The sequence below is a fragment of the Microcaecilia unicolor genome, chromosome 7, assembly GCF_901765095.1.
Source record: "Microcaecilia unicolor chromosome 7, aMicUni1.1, whole genome shotgun sequence".
Lineage (NCBI taxonomy): Eukaryota > Metazoa > Chordata > Amphibia > Gymnophiona > Siphonopidae > Microcaecilia > Microcaecilia unicolor.
Window position 1 is genome coordinate 303,130,878 of NC_044037.1, and position 23,444 is coordinate 303,154,321.

The 23,444-nt window shown below is 48.2% G+C and overlaps 1 protein-coding gene across 1 annotated transcript in view; it reads left to right on the forward strand.

Annotated features, from left to right (window-relative positions):
* CTDSP1 (CTD small phosphatase 1) overlaps positions 1–23,444 on the forward strand; it is a 79,248-nt gene that overhangs the window by 36,002 nt on the left and 19,802 nt on the right. The window contains 3 exon segments of the mRNA XM_030210647.1: positions 14,160–14,308; positions 17,961–18,062; positions 21,502–21,558. Of these exon segments, the coding sequence (XP_030066507.1) occupies positions 14,160–14,308; positions 17,961–18,062; positions 21,502–21,558 (308 nt within the window).

The window sequence follows — 23,444 nt, forward strand, 5'->3', positions numbered from 1 at the left end:
AACTTCCGGAAATCATTAAAAACCAACCTGTTCAAAAAGGCATTCTACTACTACTACTTAACATTTCTAGAGCGCTACTAGGGTTACGCAGCGCTGTACAGTTTAACAAAGAAGGACAGTCCCTGCTCGAAGGAGCTTACAATCTAAAGGACGAAATGTCAAGTTGGGGCAGTCTAGATTTCTAGAATAGAGGTAAAGTGGTTAGGAGCTGAAGGCGACATTGAAAAGGTGGGCTTTGAGCAAGGATTTGAAGATGGGCAGGGAGGGGGCCTGGCGTATGGGCTCAGGGAGTTTGTTCCAAGCATAGGGTGAGGCGAGGCAGAAAGGGCGGAGCCTGGAGTTGGCGGTGGTGGTGAAGGGTACTGAAAGGAGGGATTTGTCTAGGGAGCGGAGGTTACGGGTAGGAACGTAAGGGGAGATGAGGGTAGAGAGGTAAAGAGGGGCTGCAGATCGAGTGCATTTGTAGGTTAGTAGGAGAAGCTTGAACTGTATGCGGTACCTGATCGGAAGCCAGTGAAGTGACTTGAGGAGAGGGGTGATATGAGTATATCGGTCCAGGCGGAAGATAAGACGTGCAGCCGAATTCTGAACGGACTGGAGGGGGGATAGATGGCTAAGTGGGAGGCCAGCGAGGAGTAGGTTGCAGTAGTCGAGGCGAGAGTGGATGAGAGTTCGGGTGGTGTGTTCAGAGAGGAAAGGGCGAATTTTGCTAATGTAATAGAGGAAGAAGCGACAGGTCTTGGCTATCTGCTGGATATGCGCAGTGAAGGAGAGGGAGGAGTCGAAGATGACACCGAGGTTGCGGGCAGATGAGATGGGGATGATGAGGGTGTTATCGACAGAAATAGAGAGTGGAGGGAGAGGAGAAGTGGCTTTGGGAGGGAAGACAATAAGCTCGGTCTTGGCCATGTTCAGTTTCAGGTGGCGGTTGGACATCCAGGCAGCAATGTCGGATAAGCAGGCCGATACTTTGGTACCCAACTTAAATGCCTGTACCCTGCAACACAACAAAACCAAAGCTCGTAACGGACATATAATAACTCTTCCTCTCTACGATTCCCTAAAGTGTCTGTACACACGAACCTTATTCTACCACAACATTACTGTATTTGTTCATACCGGAATTGGCGAACGCCTTTAAGGTACTATGTAAGCCACATTGAGCCTGCAAATAGGTGGGGAAATGTGGGATACAAACGTAACAAATAAATAATGGGGTTAAATGGTAGGTGAAAGAGGCAAGAACACACCTGTTAAAAAAACATAAGACAGATCCAAACGTGAATAGGAAATAGGAAAAAAAAACCCATAAGTGTTAGCAAGTTACGTGTAAAAGAATAAAGCAAGCTAAGAAAGAATTTGATAGGTCAAAAACTAATGAGCAAGAAACTCATGAGGTTATTGGCTGGATCACTAGATGACACGTGGACTAGACCTAATATGAGCCCTTACGCCAAGCCCCCTCCCTGCCCGTCTTCAAGTCTTTGCTTAAAGCCCACCTCTTCAATGCTGCATTCGGCACCTAACCCTTACCGTTCAGTGAATCCAGACTGCCCCAATTTGACTGCCCCTATCGGACCGACCGTTCACTTGTCTATTAGATTGTAAGCTCTTTGAGCAGGGATTGTCTCTCTTTGTTAAATTGTACAGCGCTGCGTAACCCTAGTAGCGCTCTAGAAATGTTAAGTAGTAGTAGTAGTATTACATATAGCAGTGATTTAACCAGAGCTGAGATTGTGATGTCATAATGCCTCATTCCACCAATACCTAAGAGCCAACCTCATCAGTGATGTCACAATGGCTTGATTGTCCTATATTTGTCTCACTCTTATCTATTAGATTGTAAGCTCTTTGAGCAGGGACTGTCTCTCTTTGTTAAATTGTACAGCGCTGCGTAACCCTAGTAGCGCTCTAGAAATGTTAAGTAGTAGTAGTAGATGAAAAGTGCAGCCTTTGTATGAATGTATCAAGTTTTTGCCTTTCTAATAATTCTTTATATGCAGCTGTTTCACCTGGCTTTCTGATGCTCATAGCCTTAAAGCAACTTGCCAGGATATTGGTAAGATGGCTGCACCGGAAACGAGTTTTGAATGTGATGATTCGGAGGAAATGAAGCAAATAACGTGGGACAGGAAGATGTATTAACCAGGGCTCAAGTCCAGTGAAAATTTCTAATCAGGATTAATCACAGCACAAATGTTTTCTAATCGCGATTAATCGCACACTTAAAGGGGTTGTGTTTACTTATTTATTTATTTCTCAGTGCAGCTCTTTGTGACTCTGGGCAAGTCACTTAACCCCCCCCCCCCTTCCCTATTGCCCCAGGTATAAAATAAGACTAAGGAGGCTAGGGCTTTTCAGCTTGGAGAAGAGACGGCTGAGGGGAGACACGATAGAGGTATATAAAATAACGAGTGGAGTGGAACAGGTGGATGTGAAGTGTCTGTTCACGCTTTCCAAAAATACTAGGACTAGGGGGCATGCGATGAAACTACAGTGTAGTAAATTTAAAACAAATCGGAGAAAAGTTTTCTTCACCCAACGCATAATTAAACTCTGGAATTCGTTGCCGGAGAACGTGGTGAAGGGGGTTAGCTTAGCAGAGTTTAAAAAGGGGTTAGACGGTTTCCTAAAGGACAAGTCCATAAACCGCTACTAAATGGATTTGGGAAAAATCCACAATTCCGGGAATAACATGTATAGAATGTTTGTACGTTTGGGAAGCTTGCCAGGTGCCCTTGGCCTGGATTGGCCGCTGTCGTGGACAGGATGCTGGGCTCAATGGACCCTTGGTCTTTTCCCAGTGTGGCATTACTTATGTACTTATGCTTTCACTGTAACCACAGAAAGGCGATATATCAAATCCCATCCCCCTTCCCTTCTCTAAAAGACTGATAATTTCCCTCCCTCCCTCCCTCTCCTCTTTTCCCAGATCCATTATCTCTCTTTTCTTTCCTGGGGTCCATACTCTCTCTTCCCTTCCTTCCTTCCTTCCTCCCTCCCTCCCCTCTACTTCCATGAGCAGTGACATAAACTTGGTGGTGACTGCTGGAGCTCACTGCCTTGGTCATAGCTTCCTTCAGTGGCCCCTCCAGTTCTGCTTGTGGGTCTGCAGCTCATCCCCCCCCCCCCCACACACACTCAGGGTTCACATCCGCCCCCCTTCTCAATCCCCTCTACCAGTCTACCATAAAGGTGGTCTTCTGTTGGTGTGTGGAAGTGGCAGCATTGCACATATGCTGCCTCTGGCCTGCCGTGCCTCCTCTAATATCAATGCTTTTTTCTGTGTGGGTGGGTGGGCCAGAGCTAATGCTTTGGATCACACTGCAGTCAGCATATGTGCAATACTGTTGCTGACAAGGATCAACAGAAGACCACCTTTAAGGTATACTGGCGTAGGGATGGGTGATGTTGAAATACGGGAATGGGGGAAGATGGATTGCGCTGAGAACATGGATCGCCTGCCAGCGGTGGGAAACTGTGAGGTATAAATGATATAGATAAATAAAACACGGGTTGGTAGTGGAAGAGAGTAGAAGAGATGTTTGAAGGAGAAAGTAGATGCCGCAGAACGATTAATTCTTTAATCATGATTCCATTTTTAAATCGTGATTAATGCATTAATCACAGCGTTAACTGCGATTGAAGTGTATCTCTAGTAATAACAATTAATTGACAAACTAAAAATGAATAAATCACCTGGACCAGATGGCATTCACTTCAGAGTTCTGGAGGAACTCAAACATAAAATTGCAAACCTCTTACATAACATTCAAATTAGCAACTGTGCCTGAAGACTGGAGGATGGTCAGTGCAACACCAGTTTTATAAAGGGCTCCATAGGTGATGCACAGAACTAGACTAGTGACCCTGATGCCTGCTGCTGAGCAAAATAGTAGAAACTATTTTTATGAATGGAATTACTGGGCATATGGATAAACACAGCTTAAGGTTTCTCTTAGCTAAATTCATGTTGTCTCTTCCCTTTTAACTTACTAATTAGAATTATTTGAAGGTGTAAATAAAAGATATTCCAGTCAGTATAGAGTAGCTACATTTGCAGAAGACATTAACAAAGGCCTTCTTGAGAGACTCCTGAGGAAGTGTAAAATGATCTGGAAAGGGAGCAAAGAGTAAAGTGATCAGATTTCCCAGGTACAGTTGTAAAAACATGGATGGATTATGAGGATCTGCAAAAAGACTTTGCCAGACCGGGGAACTGGGGATCAAAATGGCAGGTGAGATTTAATGTGGTAAAGTACAGAGCGATGCACATAGGGAAGAATAATCCTAACCCTGGGGGCAGTTTCATAGCAGGGCACCTGTGTGAAATGGCCAGAAAGGATCAGAGCAGCCAGCTGAGAACCCTGAGCAGAGAGCAAGAGTTGCTGGTTCAAGACCCACTTTAGCTATTGGTAAATTTAGTAGCCTGGAACGTTGCTGCTCATTGGGTTTCTGCCAGGTACGTGTGACCTGGATTGGCCACTGTTGTAAACAGGATACTGGGCTGGATGGACCATTGATCTGATCCAGTATGGGTATTCTTATGTTCTGAAAGACTACTATTACTACTAATCATTTCTATAGCGCTACTAGACGTACGCAGCGCTGTACACATCATACGTAGATATTTTCTCTGTCCCTAGGGGGCTCACAATCTAGGTTTTGGACCTGGGGCAATGGAGGGTTAATTGACCCCCCCCCCGCCCCCCACTAAACACAAGGCCTAGAGGTCCAGTGGACCTCCAGACCCCTCATCCCCCGAACACAAAGCACCCCCCCCCATAAAAAAACCCTAAAATACCTTGGTGGCCCAGTGTGGGACCCTCTCCCTCCCTTCCTCCCCAACCCAACCCCTCATACCTCAGGACAGAGGAGGGAGGCAATATCGTTGCCTCCTTCCTGTGGGCACCACCTCAAAATGGCAGCGCCCTGCCCGGTATATTCTGGGATGCACTAGGGGGGCTTAACTCCTTTATATGTCAGTTAAGCTTCCCTCTCTTCCTTCCCGATTGGGATTGGCCTCTGTTGAAGAGTGTATTCCGGTCTGAGCCAGCAGGGCTCATACTGTGTCACTGTTATATGTATTTAATCCACCTATCAATGGTCCTTATACAGCAGGTAAAGACCAAAGCGACCCATTTAGCCTCCCCAGTAAACTCACTCCCTCCCCCTGTCGTCCTAGTCATTTCACTGCTCTTTTAGGTTGAAACGCCTGTTGGTCTGTTTCCATGTTCTTGCTATTAAGGTGACCTCTGTGTTTATTCCATGCATTTTGAATTCCGTCAGCAGTTTCCTCTCCGGGATGGTATTCCAGGCATCTGTCACCCTCTCTGTGGAATGAGTGTTTGCTCAGCATCTCCACTTTTACTGTGCCACCTCCACACCTTCCTCCTTTCCCTGATACACCGGAAAAAGTTGTGATCTCTCGTTACCCCCTTTGCTGTCTTTCTGCCTTTCCTGCTCCTTCCTGTGCACCTGTGTCTGAGGTGCCTCCTAGACTGTGTGAACCTTTTCACTTGTCTTCTCAAGTCACCAATTTTCACCTAATGGAAAGACCTTACAGTGGCTTCTTGTAGTTGATTTCACGATTCCTCTATATCGCCACTGTTCGGCTACTTCTGATTGTGTATCTCTGTATGTCTTACGTGCATCAGAGGCTTGTTGATTTTTCACTGTAGTCCAGTGGTCTTCACTAATTTTTAACTCGGGACCTCTTTGGATCCAAGTGAGGTGAAGGAGAGCTGCCAAATACCTTGCTACGTGGGTCACTCTCTTTACCATTTAAAACATAGTAAACATTTCTTTTTACATAGTAACATAGTAGATGACGGCAGAGAAAGACCTGTATGGTCCATCCAGTCTGCCCAACAAGATAAACTCATATGTGCTACTTTATGTGTATACCTGACTTTTGTATCTGCCATTTTCAGGGCACAGACCGTAGAAGTCTGCCCAGCACTAGCCCCGCCTCCCAATCACTAGCCCCGCCTCCCACCACCGGCTCTGCCAACCCATCTCCGCTAAGCTTCTGCGGATCCATTCCTTCTGAACAGGGTTCCTTTAAGTACCTGTATGTATGTAAACCGCTTTGAATGTAGTTGCAAAATACCACAGAAAGGCGGTATATCAAGTCCTATTTCCCTTTATCCCACGCATTTTTTAATTCCGTTACTGTTTTCATTTCCACCACCTCCCGCGGGAGGGCATTCCAAGTATCCCCCACTCTCTCCGTGAAAAAATACTTCCTGACATTTTTCTTGAGTCTGCCCCCCTTCAATCTCATTTCATGTCCTCTAGTTCTACCGCTTTCCCATCTACGGAAAGGGTTCATTTGCGGATTAATACCTTTCAAATATTTGAACGTCTGTATCATATCACCCCTGTTTCTCCTTTCCTCCAGAGTATACATGTTTAGTTCAACAAGTCTCTCCTCATATGTCTTGTAACGCAAATCCCATACCATTCTCGTAGCTTTTCTTTGCACCGCTTCAATTCTTTTTACATCCTTAGCAAGATACAGCCTCCAAAAGTGAACCCAATACTCCAGGTGGGGCCTCACCAGCGACTTATACAGGGGCATCAACCCTCCTTTCTTCTGCTGGTCACACCTCTTTCTATACAGCCTAGCTACGGCCACCGCCTTGTCACACTGTTTCGTCACCTTCAGATCCTCAGATACTATCACCCCAAGATCCCTCTCCCAGTCTGTACATACATCTCCCTTGGATTTCTATTCCCTAAGTGCATCACTTTGCATTTCTTCGCATTGAATTTTAATTGCCAAACCTTAGACCATTCTTCTAGCTTCTGTAGGTCCTTTTTCATGTTTTCCACTCCCTCCGGGGTGTCCACTCTGTTACAAATCTTAGTATCATCCACAAAAAGGCAAACTTTACCTTCTAACTCTTTGGCAATGTCACTCACAAATATATTGAACAGAATCGGCCCCAGCACCGATCCCTGAGGCACTCCACTACTCACCTTTCCCTCCTCCGAGCAAATTCCATTAACCACCACCCTCTGGCGTCTGTCCATCAACCAGCTCCTAATCTTCAGCCTGTCAAGTTTATTCAAGAGCCTCCCGTGGGGAACCGTGTCAAAAGCTTTCCTGAAATCTGAATAGATTACGTCTATAGCACGCCCATGATTCAATTCTCCGGTCACCCAAAGAATTCAATGAGATTCGTATGGCACGATTTCCCTTTGGTAAAGCCATGTTGTCTCAGATCTTGCAACTTATTGGCTTCCAGGAAATTCACTATCCTTTCCTTCAGCGTCGCTTCCATTACTTTTCCAATTACCGATTACAATTGAGTCGATGCAGTCCACATTGTGGGTGGGTTTTTCACAGCTATATTATTTACCTTCCCTTATCAATTGGCTCTTGTAGTACAGTGTGCGTCAGGCCACTTTCAATACTTTTCATTATAGGTATCCTCAAGGAGGTTGGCTCCCCCCCCCCCCCCCCCCCCCGTCCGCTTCCTGCTTTCTATGAAAAGCTTGAAAAGAGAGGCAGAGAGTAGTGAAGAAAAGACATCCAGAATGATGGTGCAGGACCACCCCAGAGGTCTTCAGCGGCTGCCCATTGGGCCTCCGGACCTTGCATTGAAGAACACTGCCCTAGTCTAATAAACTACTTTCTTGAAACCTCCTGGTTGTCTGGTAAGCCCTACGGAGAAGGGACCGTCTCTTCTGTGCATCTTACAGTACATGGTATGATAAGTAGTAGATTAGCATGTTTTTGTGGGCATACGTGTTTGTGTGTGTATGTGGGAGACGATGGGAACATGAAACTGAAACTAATGACATTATTGAAAGCAAGTTTCACCCTGCAGGATAAAACCATTCATTCTCTGTTCTTTGCCTCCGGAGAGCTCCAAGGCCGTACCGAGATCAGTGTGAATGGTCTGCCACCCCTGAGGTGGCTGTGTGCCATTTCGTGTGCTGCCCTGACTGTAAAGTGCGTGCAGAAGAGCCTGTATGAATACCAATTCCCAGTGCCCTCTGATCTGGGCTTTATTCACATCGTATTAATATTGTGTGCCCTGCGGCTGCTTCAGCCTTCCTTGCTCTTTCTCTCCAGAGGCTTTGGGAACCTGGAGACGGATTTTCTTTTACATTGATTTTCCTCAGTCCTATCCTTGTGTTTAGTTTCTGGAACGGCTGTGATATGGAGGAGGTACCAAGGACTCAAGTCAGGAGAGAGAGCTAGGGACATATCACAGGGCAGAAGAGAGAGAGAGAGAGAGCTAGAGACATGGATCACAAGGCAGAAAGCAGAGCAGAGAGCTATAGAGACAGTTCACAGGGCAAGAGAGAGAGAGAACAGAGAGCTAGAGACACGGATCACAGGGCAGAAGAGAGAAAGAGAACTAGAGACAGAGATCACAAGGCAGAAGAGAGAGAGACACAGATCACAAGGCAGGGGAGAGAGCAGAGTGCTAGAGGCATGAATCACAAGGCAGGAGAGGGAGCAGAGAACTAGACCTAATAGAGGATAAGAGAGAGAGGGAGAGCAGAGATCTAGAGACACATGTTACAGGGTAAGGAGAGGAGAACAGAGCATGAGATATATCTCTGCTCTAATGGCAGGATGGCTGCCGCAACCCTTGGCAGCTATGACTGTTCCCTCTAAGCTAAGCTAGAGTCCTCCAGCTGCTTTGCTGCCAGTGGGTGGAGCTGTTTCAATATTGGGTTGTCAATCACGGGATAGGCCAAGGAGGTTGGATTAACAGGAGACAGCATGAGCCTATCTAGCCCATTATATGGGCTGAAACCAGTGGGTGGAGCTTGCCGCCATCTTGATTTTTCCAACACAATAGCAAACGCCATTGAAAACAACAGCAAACTAGATTATGCGTTCTCTCTTAGGAGGGGAGAGGGATGTAAGGGGAGTTGGGGAGCTTTTGAGGAGTCTGTGAAGGGGAGGAAGCAAACGAGCTGCTGCCAATGTTGTTGCTGTCACCAGGCTGGGCTGCGGGGAAATTGGGGGGAGACAGAGGAGAGACTGGACTGAAGTGGGGGAATGGAAGAGGGAAAGTTGCTAGAAAGAGAGAGATGCTGGACCTGGGGGGGGGGGAGGGAAAGAGAAAAAGGGGAGAGATGCTATATGGGGGGGGGGGGAAGAGAACAATGGAGAAAGAGTTGATGCACTTTGGATGTGAGGGGCAGAGGGAGGGAGAGATGCTGGCCTCATGGTGGGTAGTGGTTGGCATGGGAGAGCAAGGAAGAGATGTTAGTCCTTGGATGGAGGGTGTAGGAAGAAGGGAAGGAAGAGATGGTTGATATAGAGGGAACATAGGGACAGGAACATGAGCGAGGGATAGAGGCAATGAAGAGAGAAGCTGAACAGAGCAAGATAGGGACACAGAGGGGAGATTCTTGACAGGACGGATAGGGAAATGGATGGAGGATATAGCGAAGAAATGTGAAAAGGCCAGGAGACCTCTAGTGGAGAGGAAAAGCAGAAAGGCAACACTGGGACCAAAGCAAATGGAAAAGTAAAATGCTCAGATCATGAAGGTAGAAAAAATATTTTATTCTGAATTCATTAATTGGAAATGGGTATCTCTGATATCTTGCATTTCAATTTCTATTTCTCTAGTTTTGCTGTACTTGCAGAGTCTGACTTCTTGAGGTTTCCAGTTCTGTTTTTTGCCTTCATATCTCTTTTGTGTTTTGTGTGTGATGAAAGTGCAGTGTTCTGCTAGCATGTAGAGGGGGGGGGGGGGGAGAGGATGGGGTTCGATATACCGCCTTTCTGTGGTTACAGTCAAAGCGGTTAACATAGTATATAAAGGTACTTGTTTGTACTTGGGGCAATGGAGGGTTAAATGACTTACCCAGAGTTACAAGGAGCTGTAGTGGGAATCGAACCTGGTTTTCTTGGTTCTCAAGCCACTGCACTAACCATTCTGTTTTGTCACTAAATGGTGGTTTGGTTTTTAAATATCCCGGATGTAGTATTTACAGCTCTCCCTTTTCAGAGAAGATTGTTGCTTTTTGAGTCTTGAGAGTTGGTGCTGTTCTGTTTCGCTAGTGTTCCATTGCATTTAGACTTCTTGGAGTCCCTACTTCTAGTTAGTAGTTGCATATTCTGTATATGAGGTGTCGTCTATGTTCTGCAGGAGTGATAGACGTGAGGTATTCTGCTGTGGTTAGTTTCTGTGCAACGTTTCTGTAGCAGTCTGACTTGTTCTGTTTTTCCAGCAGGAAGTATATTGATATTCTTGGTGCTGCCGTTTAAAGGTCGAATTGTTGCTGTTTGAGTCTTGGAACAATAACAGTAAAGTAGGCCGTAGATGGAACGAAAAGGCGAAGCCGAAAGATGAAAGAAGCAAATTTTATTAAAGAACCTGACACGTTCTGTGTTTCGGCAAGCGCCTGCGTGTGGGGTCGCAATTCTTCGTCACCGTGGTACGACGCTTCCTACGTGAATTTAGCAATCACAGTATTACAATTTCCAATACACAAGACAGCACTTCCTGCAGTGTGTGCACTCTAAAGACAAAATGTTGCCTTGTTGTTCCATCTGCGGCCTACATCAGTGTTATTGTTCCATGCTTGCTTTGTGTTGTTATCACCCTCTGGTTTGTGTCATGCTGTTTGAGGCCTGGACATTAGTGCTGCGTTATTATGACAGGTTTTCTGTATAGGTGTGAAATTTGTTTGTATGTTGCAGGGTTTGGTTGGGGGGGGGGGGTCCCCCCTGGGCTTCTCTACCTCGGGCATTACAGATGCCCATCTTAATGTTTCAAACCGGGCCCCGTTGAGCTAGGCCACTAGTCCTTAGGGAGTTAACGCACAGAAGAGCTAATTTTCTCTGCATTTACAAGCACAGTAGGAGTGTTGCCACAGGCTACGGCCCTGGTCCAACCTGCTGATTACCGTGGACTGGACAGCCTGCGTCGCTCTTAAGTACCAGACCATCCACAACTAAGTATAGTGTGCCCCGACTGACCTCCCAACATAGGTAGCGTTCGACAGTTCATCATCAAAGTTGATCCCTAGACTGGTCATTGCACTGCCCACCACCATCAGCTGAAGAGTCAGCGGCTGCCTTCTCCGGGAGAGCCACATTGCACTTCCTCTAAAGGCTTAGATAGAACTCCCTCTCCCCTCCCCCCCCCATTTTCCTCTGGTACAGAGATGTCATCCACATCCATATAAAATAGCACGTGTGAAATAAATGCTTTTTCGTACCAGCTCCACCGTTTCCTGGGTTCTTAACAAGGGAATTGGCTTGTTAACCCTTGTGCTTGACTTTACTCAGCAGACTTGCGTTTCAGTATTGGCTCCGTCCTCTGGAACTTTCAGCCTATATTTGTGAGGATGGAAAGCTTCTTCCGTAAATTTAAAATTGGATCAAAACAATGGCTATTTGAGCTTGAGTTCAAATCACTGAGCAACTCCTTGTTCCTCTGGCCCCCACGTTTTCCCACCCTTTTCTCCGATCTTTTGTCTTGTCTGGATATCGTGCTGGTTTATAAGCTGTCTAGAGAGAAGAAGAAGAGTTACCTTCGAAAGCTGATCAAAAAATGTTTTAAGTTAGTCCAATAAAAAAAAGCATCATCTTATTTTCTTTTCTATGTTTTTGTTTTATTTCTATTTATTTCTTACATTAAAAAAAAAATTGGATTCGCAAAATGTCTGGTGGCTAAAAGACTTCATGTTACACCTTTTAGGCAGCCACCACTTTCACCCCCACCCCCCACCCATTCCTTATGACATAGAAATATTATCACTCCCCCTTACACTGCCTCACTGTTTCTTACATTCCCTCCTCTTATCAGCTGTAATTAACTTTAAAAATGCGCTAAAAGAAATCCACATAGGTGAGCAAAGTAGGGTAATATGTACTGTTAATATCTTAATAGGACAAAACCACAGAACGAAGGCAGTAACTTTAGAGCAAAAAAGTAACCTAATACAAAAAATGAAGCTCTAATGTCGAAATACGTGCTTACGAAAAATGAAGAAAAAGCCCTCAGAAACCGTGGGTAAAATACCCAGGGTTTAGTGCGCGGTTATGTTGTTCTTATAACACACGCCACGATTCTATCATTGGGCAAAAAACTTCATTTTAACGGGAACCCGTTTCGCCCAAATCCTGGCTTAATCGGGAACGGAGTGCTTTAAATGTGCATGCAAACAGGGCCGTGCCTAGGGTCTCTGGCGCCCCCCTGCAGTTGGCCTCTCCAGCGCCCCCCCCCCCTCAGTCGGCCTCTCCGGCGCCCCCGCCCCCCGAAAACGAGCGCTACACTACTAGCGCTCTTCTCCCCAGATCCATTTTTTTGTTTAAATTTATCTCTCCGGCGCTTGCAGCATAGGCAGCGTTAATGAGAAGGAGGCGGCGCTCCCCCGGCCGCCCCGACGTGTCTTGCCTTCGCTGTGTCCCGCCTTCTTCTGATGTCAGAAATGACGTCAGAAGAAGGCGGAACCGAGCGAAGGGAAGACACGTCGGGGCGGCCGGGGGAGCGCCGCCTCCTTCTCACTTACGCTGCCACGCGCCGGAGAGGTAAATTTAAACCAAAAAAAAAAGGATCTGGGGAGAAGAGGGCGAGGTAAGCATGGTGCGGCGGGGCGCCCCCCAGAGGATGGCGCCCTCCTGCCATGCTTACCTCGCTTACCGCATCGGCATGGCCCTGCATGCAAGACTAATCAACTTCCTCTCCTCTCTGAAAACTGCCAGAGGAGAGGAAGTTGATTAGTCTTGCACGCACATTTAAAGCACTCCGTTCCCGATGAAGCCAGGATTTGGGCGAAACGGGTTCCCGTTAAAATGAAGTTTTTTGCCCAATGATAGAATCGTGGCGTGTGTTATAAGAACAACATAACCGCGCACTAAACCCTGGGTATTTTACCCACGGTTTCTGAGGGCTTTTTCTTCATTTTTCGTAAGCACGTATTTCGACATTAGAGCTTCATTTTTTGTATAATATGTACTGTCCCTTGTCTCCTGCTGCCAGAGGATGCGGTAACAGTGGTCAGCGTATCTAGGTGTCAGAAAGATTTGGACACGTTCCTGGAGGAAAAGGCTGTAGTCTGTTATTGAGATGGACATTGGGGAAGCCACTACTTCCCTGGTATTGGTAGCATGGAACGTTGCTACTCATTGGGGTTCTACATGGAATGTTGCTACTCTTTGGGGTTCTACATGGAATGTTGCTACTGTTTTGGGATTCTGCCAGGTTCTTGTGACCTGGATTGGCCACTGTTGGAAGCAGGATACTAGGCTAGATGGACCATTGGTCTGACCCAGTATGGCTATTTTTTTGTATGGCTTTTCCTATTTAAGCGCACAACTATGATACGCACTGCCAAAAGTCGTAAAAACTATGCTTGACTACCTAAATTTCCGAAAACTGCTAAAAACAAACCTGTTCAGAAAGACATGTCCCACAGACCCAACATAAAAACCTGGACACCTGCGACACAACGAAACCAAAGACCGAAATGGACATCTTCAACTCTTCTTCTTCCTTCTCTAAGTTCCCCCATTGTATTTATCATACATGAACCTTAATCTACCACAATATCACCTTGTATTTGTTCATACCGGAACTGGCAAACGCCGTAACGGTACTGTGTAAGCCACATTGAGCCTGCGAATAGGTGGGAAAATGTGGGATACAAATGTAACAAATAAAAATAAACAAATAAATCACTTCATCAGGCAGCGGAGGATGAGTGATTTATTCCCTGCTCCTGTAAGTTTTATCATTTATAAAACAGCATCTCTTTCTCAGTGGGATGGTGTAACTGCGTATTGGGGTAAAGTTCCTTTCCTGTAAAGTTGTGCAGTCCTTGAGCAACTTTGAGTGAGGCCACGTCTCCCATGACTTTGTGGGCAAGTCACTTAACCCTCCATTGCCCGCCGCATTGAGCCTGCCATGAGCGGGAAAGCGCGGGGTACAAATGTAACAAAAAAAAATAAAATAAAATAAATACAGCTGTGCAGTAATGGGTGACATTTTCTTACGAAGTGGGATAGCTGAGAACTAACTTTGGATGCAGTCCTTCCCCTCTCCTGTGGGACAGCTGTGGAGTAACTACAGATGACAGTTTTCTTCTGTAGTGTGGGACAGCCGTTGGGATTCCTTTCTTGCCGGGTTAACTTAGCCTGAAATAACAGCTGTATTTTCTTCTCTTTGCAGGTGTTCAGAACTCGTCTCCCGCCAAGAAGCCCAGGAACCGTAGCATCTTCCATTCTCTCTTTTGTTGTTTATGTCATGATGAGTCGGAATCCATCCCTGTCAATAACAACGCACCCCTTCTGGTGGAGGAAAATGGAACAGTCCCCAAGGTAGGAGGGGCTTCAACTACACCTGCTGAATAAAAACACTTGCCCAAGGCTTTAGTCTCCATCCGTTAACTAACAGGTGTGTGTAGGTGGGTGGTGAAGGTGGGGGTGAGGACAGAGCCCCACACACGCCTTGGGTAAAGAGATGCTAAAAGCCTGAGATGCAGCTGTACCAGATCTGCTGTGAAGTCAGGCGAGGGGTGCACCTAGTCTGTCTTACACACGCACACACATACACATTTACACAGTCAGACACAAACACACACACATGCACACACAAACACACATGAATTCTCCAGTGGCATACCAAGGGGGGGCGGTGGGGGTGGTCCGCCCCGGGTGCACGCCACTGGGGGGTGCCACAGCGCGCGCCTGTGGGCTCTGACTTCGCGAACTTCGCTCGTTCGCTGCAGCTCCCTCTGCCCCGGAACAGGTTACTTCCTGTTCCGGGGCAGAGGGAGCTGCAGCGAACGAGCGAAGTTCGCGAAGTTGGAGCCCACAGGCGCGCGCCGTGGCACCCCCCCCCCCAGCGGTGTGCACCCGGGGGGGGGGGGTGTCATTTTGCTGGGGGGGGGGGGGGGGTCCCGCTGCACCCGGGGGTGGGGGCGCATCGGCAATCCGCCCCGGGTGCCATCCACGCTAGGAACACCACTGGAATTCTCAACACACAAAGATATATACACTCACGTATTCACACAAAGACACACACACATTCACACACACACACACACACACACACAGACATGCACACACAAAGGTATACACACACACACATACACATTCACTTGCATTCACACAGACACAAACACACATGCATTCACAGCACACAAAGATTTACGGACACGCATTCACAGAAAGACATGCACACATACACACACACACACATAAAACGTGCATCCATACAGATACATATGCACAGTACAGACGTGCAAATATATATTTACACACACACAGAGGGTAATTGTGTAACGGGGTGCCCAGAGACTGTAGTGCCTGTTTTAAAGAGCCCAATATCCAAACGACCCACTCTCCGACCCTCTCTACCAGACTATGTGGAAAAGCTTTTAAGGATCATCATATATGAAGCAAAAACGTATCTTCAGTCTAATCAGTCAATTTTTCCTCTATTATAGTTTGCCATGAAAAATGATTATGAGAAATACCTGCAATTGTTTGTGTAATGTCAAAAAGGTAACAAGTCAAACCCTTCTCTTGGTTTCCTTGATGAAATCTTGAGTGGACCAGATGTGTCTACAGTCTCCAGCACACGCTGCCCAGCCAACCAGACTGGTTGGACCGTGGGAGTGGTTATCTGCCATCATTTACCTTCCCAGGGCAGCTGCTCGGGCAGTATGAAGTGAAGGTGTGGGGAGTGGTGAGACTGGAAAAATCTGCGCTCCGCTCAAGATTCATCAAGTAAACCCAGAAAACTGTTTGGCTTGTTCACTTTTTATCATGCCACTTCTAGATTTTATGGACTGGATTCTCTAAATGGCGTCTGAATTTGGGCGCTATTCTTTAAACGGCGCACTGAGTTAGGAGCTTCACAGTGTTAGAGCTGGGATCTCTGCCTAGTTTTGGGTGAAAGGGAAATGGGACTTGATATACCACCTTTCTGAGGTTTTTGCAACTACATTCAAAGCGGTTTACATAGTATATACAGGTACTTATTTTGTACCTGGGGCAATGGAGGGTTAAGTGACTTACCCAGAGTCACAAGGAGCTGCAGTGGGAATTGAACCCAGTTCCCCAGAATCAGAGCCTGCTGCACTAACCACTAGGCTACTCCTCCACTAGCAACATTCCATGTAGAAGCCTGCCCTTGCAGATCAGCAATGCGGCCGCGCAGGCTTCTGTTTCTGTGAGTCTGACGTCCTGCATGCACGTGCAGGACGTCAGACTCACAGAAACGGAAGCCTGCCCTTGCTTCCCGTCCATTGTGTCCTCTTGGCCACGGAATAGTGGGTGGGGTCGGGGGCACCAGGGGCAAGTTGCAGAGAGCAAAATTCTGGCTCGTTACGGTCCTGCATGCGGTGACCCTTTTAATCCACTGTGATACTCTCATTCTGTGCCTATCGTACAAAAGTTTAGTAAAACAGGCTGTGAAAGTATTTTTGGACTAGCTTTTGAGATTTCAGCCTGGTGAGGGGGACAGAAGGGTATTTGGTGGTATTTGATATTTGATGCATCCCCAACTTACAGGGAACTGATACATCCGTTCAGTTTAAAAATGCATCATCTGCCCCCTGGTGGCAGGCAGGAGAAGGTTCCCCAGCTTGAGATTTTCAGTAGTAAGCTGCTGTTTTTTGCTTCCAGAACTTCCTGCCTAGAGTTTGTCAGTGCCACTCCCAAAACATCTCTACTAGGAAAAAAAAACAGCTAACCTACTAAAGGGACAAAGATTGTATAAACTCTAGGACTGAGGGCTCAGGGGATGGACACTGGGATGCAGAGCTTGTCATTTCTAGCTTAAGATTTTATTACGTATAAACTGTTTATATGAATACTAGCCGTTAAGCCCGTAAAAACGGGTGAGATTTCCAGCTACCCTCCTCGCCGCCGCCACTCCCTCCCCCCTCCGTGTCGGGCCCCCTGCACTGACCTGACAGCGCCTCTCACCTCTGTGTGAAAGCGCTGCAGACAGCAGCAGATCGCTCTGCTGCTGCCTGCAGCGCTTCCACACGGAGGTGAGAGGCGCTGTCAGGTCAGTGCAGGGGGCCCGATGCGGAGGAGGGCGGGAGCGGCGGCAGGGATGGGGGGGGGGGGAGGGTGGAGGTTGGTGCGCGCGATGTTCGTTTCCAGGCGGCAGCATCCGACAGTGACTCCACTCCGTTTCCCTCTCTGTTCCGCCCTCTGACGTCATCACGTCTTGACGCAAGGGCGGGACAGAGAGGGAAGTCTCTACTGCGCATTTGCAGGTGAATCGATCACTTGCCGTTATTATATGTTTTATGAATATATGAACTAAATTGGTCTTATACCAGTGATTAGCCGATATGATTGTATTGCTGAACTAATAAAATGAGAACTCGGATGCAGCTGTGTGTTTTTCAGTGGTGTACCGGTGGGGGCGGTCTGCCCCGGGTGCACGCCGCTGGGGGGGGTGCCGCACGCCTGTTGGCCGAGACCACTCGTTCCCTCCCTGCTGCTCCCCCTGCACGGAACAGGTTACTTCCTGTTCCGGGGCAGAGGGAGCAGCAGGGAACGAGCGGACTCAGAGCCGACAGGCGCGTGGCACCCCCCCCCAGCAAGTAAAAATGCACCCGGGGGGGGGGGGGGGGGGGGCGCACTGCACCCGGGGGGGGGGGGGGGGCACATCGGCGATCCGCCCCAGGTGTCAGCCAGCCTTGGAACGCCACTGGTGTTTTTGTTGTGTAAAATTGATTCTGGCTGTACTGTACCTTCTCTACAGTGAGACAGAGAGAGAGTGAGTGTGTGTGTAGGGTGTGTGTATTGGGCTGTATCTTTTGTCCCTTTACACATCTGTTTCATTGTCACTGCATAAAGCACACTTACCAGACAGCAGGAGTGAAGATTTGCATTTCAATGAAACTTTGGCTAGCCAACTGGGCTAGTGGTTGTCTTCAAAGCACTGAGCCAACTCAAAGATGAGAAGGGCATGAGTGAGTCTGATTGCTTTGTTTTTGTATCACAGGCTGGCGTTAAACACCTCCTCCCAGAGGTTAAGGCTCAGGACGTGGGGAAGATGTGTGTTGTTATCGACCTGGACGAAACATTAGTTCACAGCTCATTCAAGGTCATTTTTTTCACCTTCTTCCTCTGTTTATTCAGGAATGCTGAACACTTTCCCTTCTCCCTCTTTAGTCTAAGGGTTTACTGTAAATTTGGACTTAGCTGCACTGCTGTCTCCCAGCCCTCCCATTCAGCCTCAGATCTTTCAGTCCTGCAGCTGGTTCCATCATCTGAGCGAGAACAGCCTGAAGGGAGATTTTAGGGGTGCCAGCTTTCTACACCCCAGCCCTGACTGATTCTTGAAGAGGTTTTCAAGAAAGAGGAGGGGTCTAAAATTGTAAGTGAGGAGAAGCCAAGACTGTGTTGTAATTTAAGAAAGCGAGGGACATACAGGTGGGATCCCTTAGGAAAAGGAGGAGTTAGTGGTTACTGTGGAAGGGCAGACTGGATGGGCCATTTGGCCCTTATCTGCCCTCATGTTTCTATGAGAACCACGGTCCTTCTCTACCACTGACAATCTGAGTCTCAGTTCTAATCCCCCTCTGCCACTGACTCTCTGTTTCTCTGTTGTGATCCCACTCTGCCACTCTGCATTTTAGTTCTAATCCCCCTCTGCCACTGACTCTCTTGTTTCTCTGTTGTGATCCCACTCTGCCACTCTGCATTTTAGTTCTAATCCCACTCTGCCACTGACAATCTGAGTCTCAGTTCTAATCCCCCTCTGCCACTGACTCTCTGTTTCTCTGTTGTGATCCCACTCTGCCACTCTACATTTTAGTTCTAATCCCACTCTGCCACTGACTTTCTGTATCTCAGTTCTAATCCCCCTCTGCCACTGACTATGTTTCTCTGTTGTGATCCCACTCTGCCACTCTGCATTTTAGTTCTAATCCCACTCTACCACTGACAATCTGAGTCTCAGTTCTAATCCCCCTCTGCCACTGACTCTCTTGTTTCTCTGTTGTGATCCCACTCTGCCACTCTGCATTTTAGTTCTAATCCCGCTCTGCCACTGACTTTCTGTATCTCAGTTCTAATCCCCCTCTGCCACTGACTATGTTTCTCTGTTGTGATCCCACTCTGCCACTCTGCATTTTAGTTCTAATCCCACTCTACCACTGACAATCTGAGTCTCAGTTCTAATCCCCCTCTGCCACTGACTCTCTTGTTTCTCTGTTGTGATCCCACTCTGCCACTCTGCATTTTAGTTCTAATCCCACTCTGCCACTGACTTTCTGTATCTCAGTTCTAATCCCCCTCTGCCACTGACTATGTTTCTCTGTTGTGATCCCACTCTGCCACTCTGCATTTTAGTTCTAATCCCACTCTACCACTGACAATCTGAGTCTCAGTTCTAATCCCCCTCTGCCACTGACTCTCTTGTTTCTCTGTTGTGATCCCACTCTGCCACTCTGCATTTTAGTTCTAATCCCACTCTGCCACTGACTTTCTGTATCTCAGTTCTAATCCCCCTCTGCCACTGACTATGTTTCTCTGTTGTGATCCCACTCTGCCACTCTGCATTTTAGTTCTAATCCCACTCTACCACTGACAATCTGAGTCTCAGTTCTAATCCCCCTCTGCCACTGACTCTCTTGTTTCTCTGTTGTGATCCCACTCTGCCACTCTGCATTTTAGTTCTAATCCCACTCTGCCACTGACTTTCTGTATCTCAGTTCTAATCCCCCTCTGCCACTGACTATGTTTCTCTGTTGTGATCCCACTCTGCCACTCTGCATTTTAGTTCTAATCCCACTCTACCACTGACAATCTGAGTCTCAGTTCTAATCCCCCTCTGCCACTGACTCTCTGTTTCTCTGTTGTGATCCCACTCTGCCACTCTACATTTTAGTTCTAATCCCACTCTACCACTGACAATCTGAGTCTCAGTTCTAATCCCCCTCTGCCACTGACTCTCTTGTTTCTCTGTTGTGATCCCACTCTGCCACTCTGCATTTTAGTTCTAATCCCACTCTACCACTGACAATCTGAGTCTCAGTTCTAATCCCCCTCTGCCACTGACTCTCTTGTTTCTCTGTTGTGATCCCACTCTGCCACTCTGCATTTTAGTTCTAATCCCACTCTGCCACTGACTTTCTGTATCTCAGTTCTAATCCCCCTCTGCCACTGACTATGTTTCTCTGTTGTGATCCCACTCTGCCACTCTGCATTTTAGTTCTAATCCCACTCTACCACTGACAATCTGAGTCTCAGTTCTAATCCCCCTCTGCCACTGACTCTCTTGTTTCTCTGTTGTGATCCCACTCTGCCACTCTGCATTTTAGTTCTAATCCCACTCTGCCACTGACTTTCTGTATCTCAGTTCTAATCCCCCTCTGCCACTGACTCTCTTGTTTCTCTGTTGTGATCCCACTCTGCCACTCTGCATTTTAGTTCTAATCCCGCTCTGCCAGTGACTCTTTCTGTTAAGCTGGGATGCCACTTTTAGAGCAGTTTTCAGAAGCCATTATCCAGGTAAATTTGCAGTCTGAAAATTGGACAGCCATTACTTGATGAAAATGCATGCAAGGATAAACAACCCATATGCTCTTGGCCAGATAAATCATAAACAGACTTTTGGAGGTGGGTCCTGTTTAGGTTGGTGAAGGAAGCAGAGCCACCTTAAAAGGGTAATCAGGAGGCACTAGTTCAGGGTGCCAAAGCATAAGCATTCCAAAAGCCTGCCTCTCTGGCTCGGGGCGGCAGGAGCTCGTTCCTTCATTCCTGTCGCTGACCCTTTCTCAGCTTCCACTGTCACTGGCAGCAGCAAAAGCCAAGAAACAGCACAGTGGTGGGACAAAAAGAACACGCACCTGCTGCTATGTCCAGTATTAATGGACACAGCAGCAGGTGGCAGATAGGAGAAGGGGGCTGATGCATGTGGTGGTGCTGAAGCTGATGCTGGAGCTGGGAACTGCGAGAAGGGAAATGATGCCAGGGCAGGGGCCTGGGAAAAGGGAGAGGAAGACAGATATTGTGGGGGGGGGGGGGGGGGTGGAGGAGAAGCAAGGTCCTATGCAGGGGAAGGTAGAGAAGAAGGGGCAGAAGGATGGACGCTGGGGTAAAAAGAAGGAAAGGCAGGGCCAGTAAATACTGGAGCTGGAAGTATATGGGAGGATTCTGGGAAGGGGTGGAAGTAGGTACAGAGGAACAACAGGGGAATGGATGCTAAGGAAAGAGGAGAAAGAGGCAGGAGCGTAGATATTGAGGACATGGGGATACAGGAGAGCAGAGAGAATCCAAAATTAGATGAGGGACCAGCAGACAGACGGAGAAGTGGGTCCACCCTGAGAAAGTGAAATATGAGGTCAGGTATTAGCCCCAGGGAGTCTCCATTGGGGGGAGACAAGTGTGAACTGTTTGGAGGCCTTTCCTCTACCTGGCTGTTTTTAATCCTCTGTGTCTCCTCCCCCTCCCCCCCCCCCCCCCCCCCCCCCACCTCTCTCTCATATTTTGGGGCTGCTGCTTTAGTGTGAAACACCTGTTTTGTTTTCTCTCCCCAGCCAGTAAATAATGCGGATTTTATCATTCCTGTGGAAATTGATGGCACAGTTCACCAGGTGAGGTGGGTTGGGTGAAGCTGTCGTAAGTGGGATTTGGAAAGGTGCATCCATGGACTCGTTGTAACGGTCACACTATAGACTCTTCATAACTTGTCTCCATACTGCAGAAGCACGACTGGTCAGCAGAGGGTGTCCTGCCACTCCCTGATTCCTGGGTACACCTGTCCTTTGCCCTGTTCAGTGCCCTGCCAGCAGCAGGGGGAGGGGCCCTTAAGATTCTTAGAGGGCCACACTGACAAGCAGAGGACAGGAAGTCCCTCATTTCAGGGCTGTTGACTGTAAAAGGCAGAGGTCAGGGCCGCCGAGAGAGTGAGCCGGGCCTGGGGCAGGGCTGGCCCCCCCCCCCCCCCCCCCCCAGAATCGTCATCGCCCCCACCTGAACTACCTTGGTTGGCCCCGCCAGCTGCAGGCAGCGTGGCTCCGTCCTCTGCCCAGCATTGTCTGCCTCTGCGTCTGCTTTCCTCAGGTCGCACATGCTCGGTCTCAAAAGTGAGCATGCACCGGCCTGGGGGCCCAGCAGCTGCTAGGCAGGCAATGCAAGGGGGGGGGGGGGCCGGCACCGGAGTTTTCCCTCTCCTGCTCCTGTCGGGGCGCGATCACCTGGGTCCCGTCAGGAGCAGGAGAGAGAGAGAGACCCCGGCACTGGGGAATTTTGCTCCCCCCCTCTCAGCGGCCCTGGCAGGGGTCAAAGAAGCGCCCACGGAATCAGGAGCAGTCCTCTGTTTGCTCAAAGCCAGGTCACTTCATTTTCTTGTGGCTCAGTTTATCCAGCTGTAACCTGGTGCTAATATTGGTTCTTGTCCCCTCTCTATCCCTTTGCTGCCAGGGGATGCACTCCAGAGGTGGCTGTATGTCCTGCCTCTAATGCTTGCACTGTAGTGGGTGAATGCTGTGCAGCAGCCACAGACCACTATTTTTAAGGGGGCCTAATACCAAAGTGGCAGGGGGCACAAAATTCAGCCCCCTCCCCTGCTCTCCACCCTCACCCTTACCCTACTCTCTGTGCTCCACCTGACTCCAAATACCTTTGTCTCCTGGTGAAGATTCCCAAGCTCTTCCAGGCGATAAGGTCCTCTACTGACAGTACTTTCTATCGCCCACCTGCCCCTCTCCCACGTATGCTCAGTTTTCATGGGCGGGGGGATGGCAGCGTGGTGGTGGTGGTGGCAGTTAATAGAAAGTGTCACCAGCGGAGGACCTCTTTGGCTGCCGGGGCTTGCGGATCCCTGCCAGCCATAGCAGCAAACGTCCGGTGCTGGAATTCTAGAGGGCCTGAGCCCGAAGTGAGGTGGCCCAGGTCCCAGAGGCCCCCTTATGGCTACACCACTGCTGTGCAAGCTTCCTTTTCACACTCCAGCGTCCCCCTGCCTCTGTGAAGTTAACTGGAGAAGGCTGGGAGTGGGGCTGTCACTGTATAGCAGAGACTGGAAGATCAGGCCAGTGGTCTGGGTTCAGGAGTTCAGCGTTACTACATGTCCTTGGGAGGAAGAAGAGCCTGAGTGACTCCACCATGGCCAGAACCTGCTTCAAGTAATCCAGGATAGGCTGTGCTTACTCTCTCTGGCCTGTTCTTGATTACTTGGGCTGGGGGCTGGCTCTGAGCATCGTTGGCTGTCACATACGTGAACACAGCTCCATGTTCTCTTGTTTACACTCTAATAGTTGGGGCAGTGGGCTAAGAACAGGAGCCCAGTTCAGATCCCACCGCTGCTTCTTGTGACCTTGGACAAGTCACTTAACCCGTCATTGCCTCAGGTACAAACTTAGATTGTGAACCCTCTGGGAACAGGGAAATATCTATTTCCCATAATTAAGAACATAACTGTTGCCATATTGGGACAGACCATCAAGCCCAGTTTCCTGTTTCGATTTTCCCAAGTCCA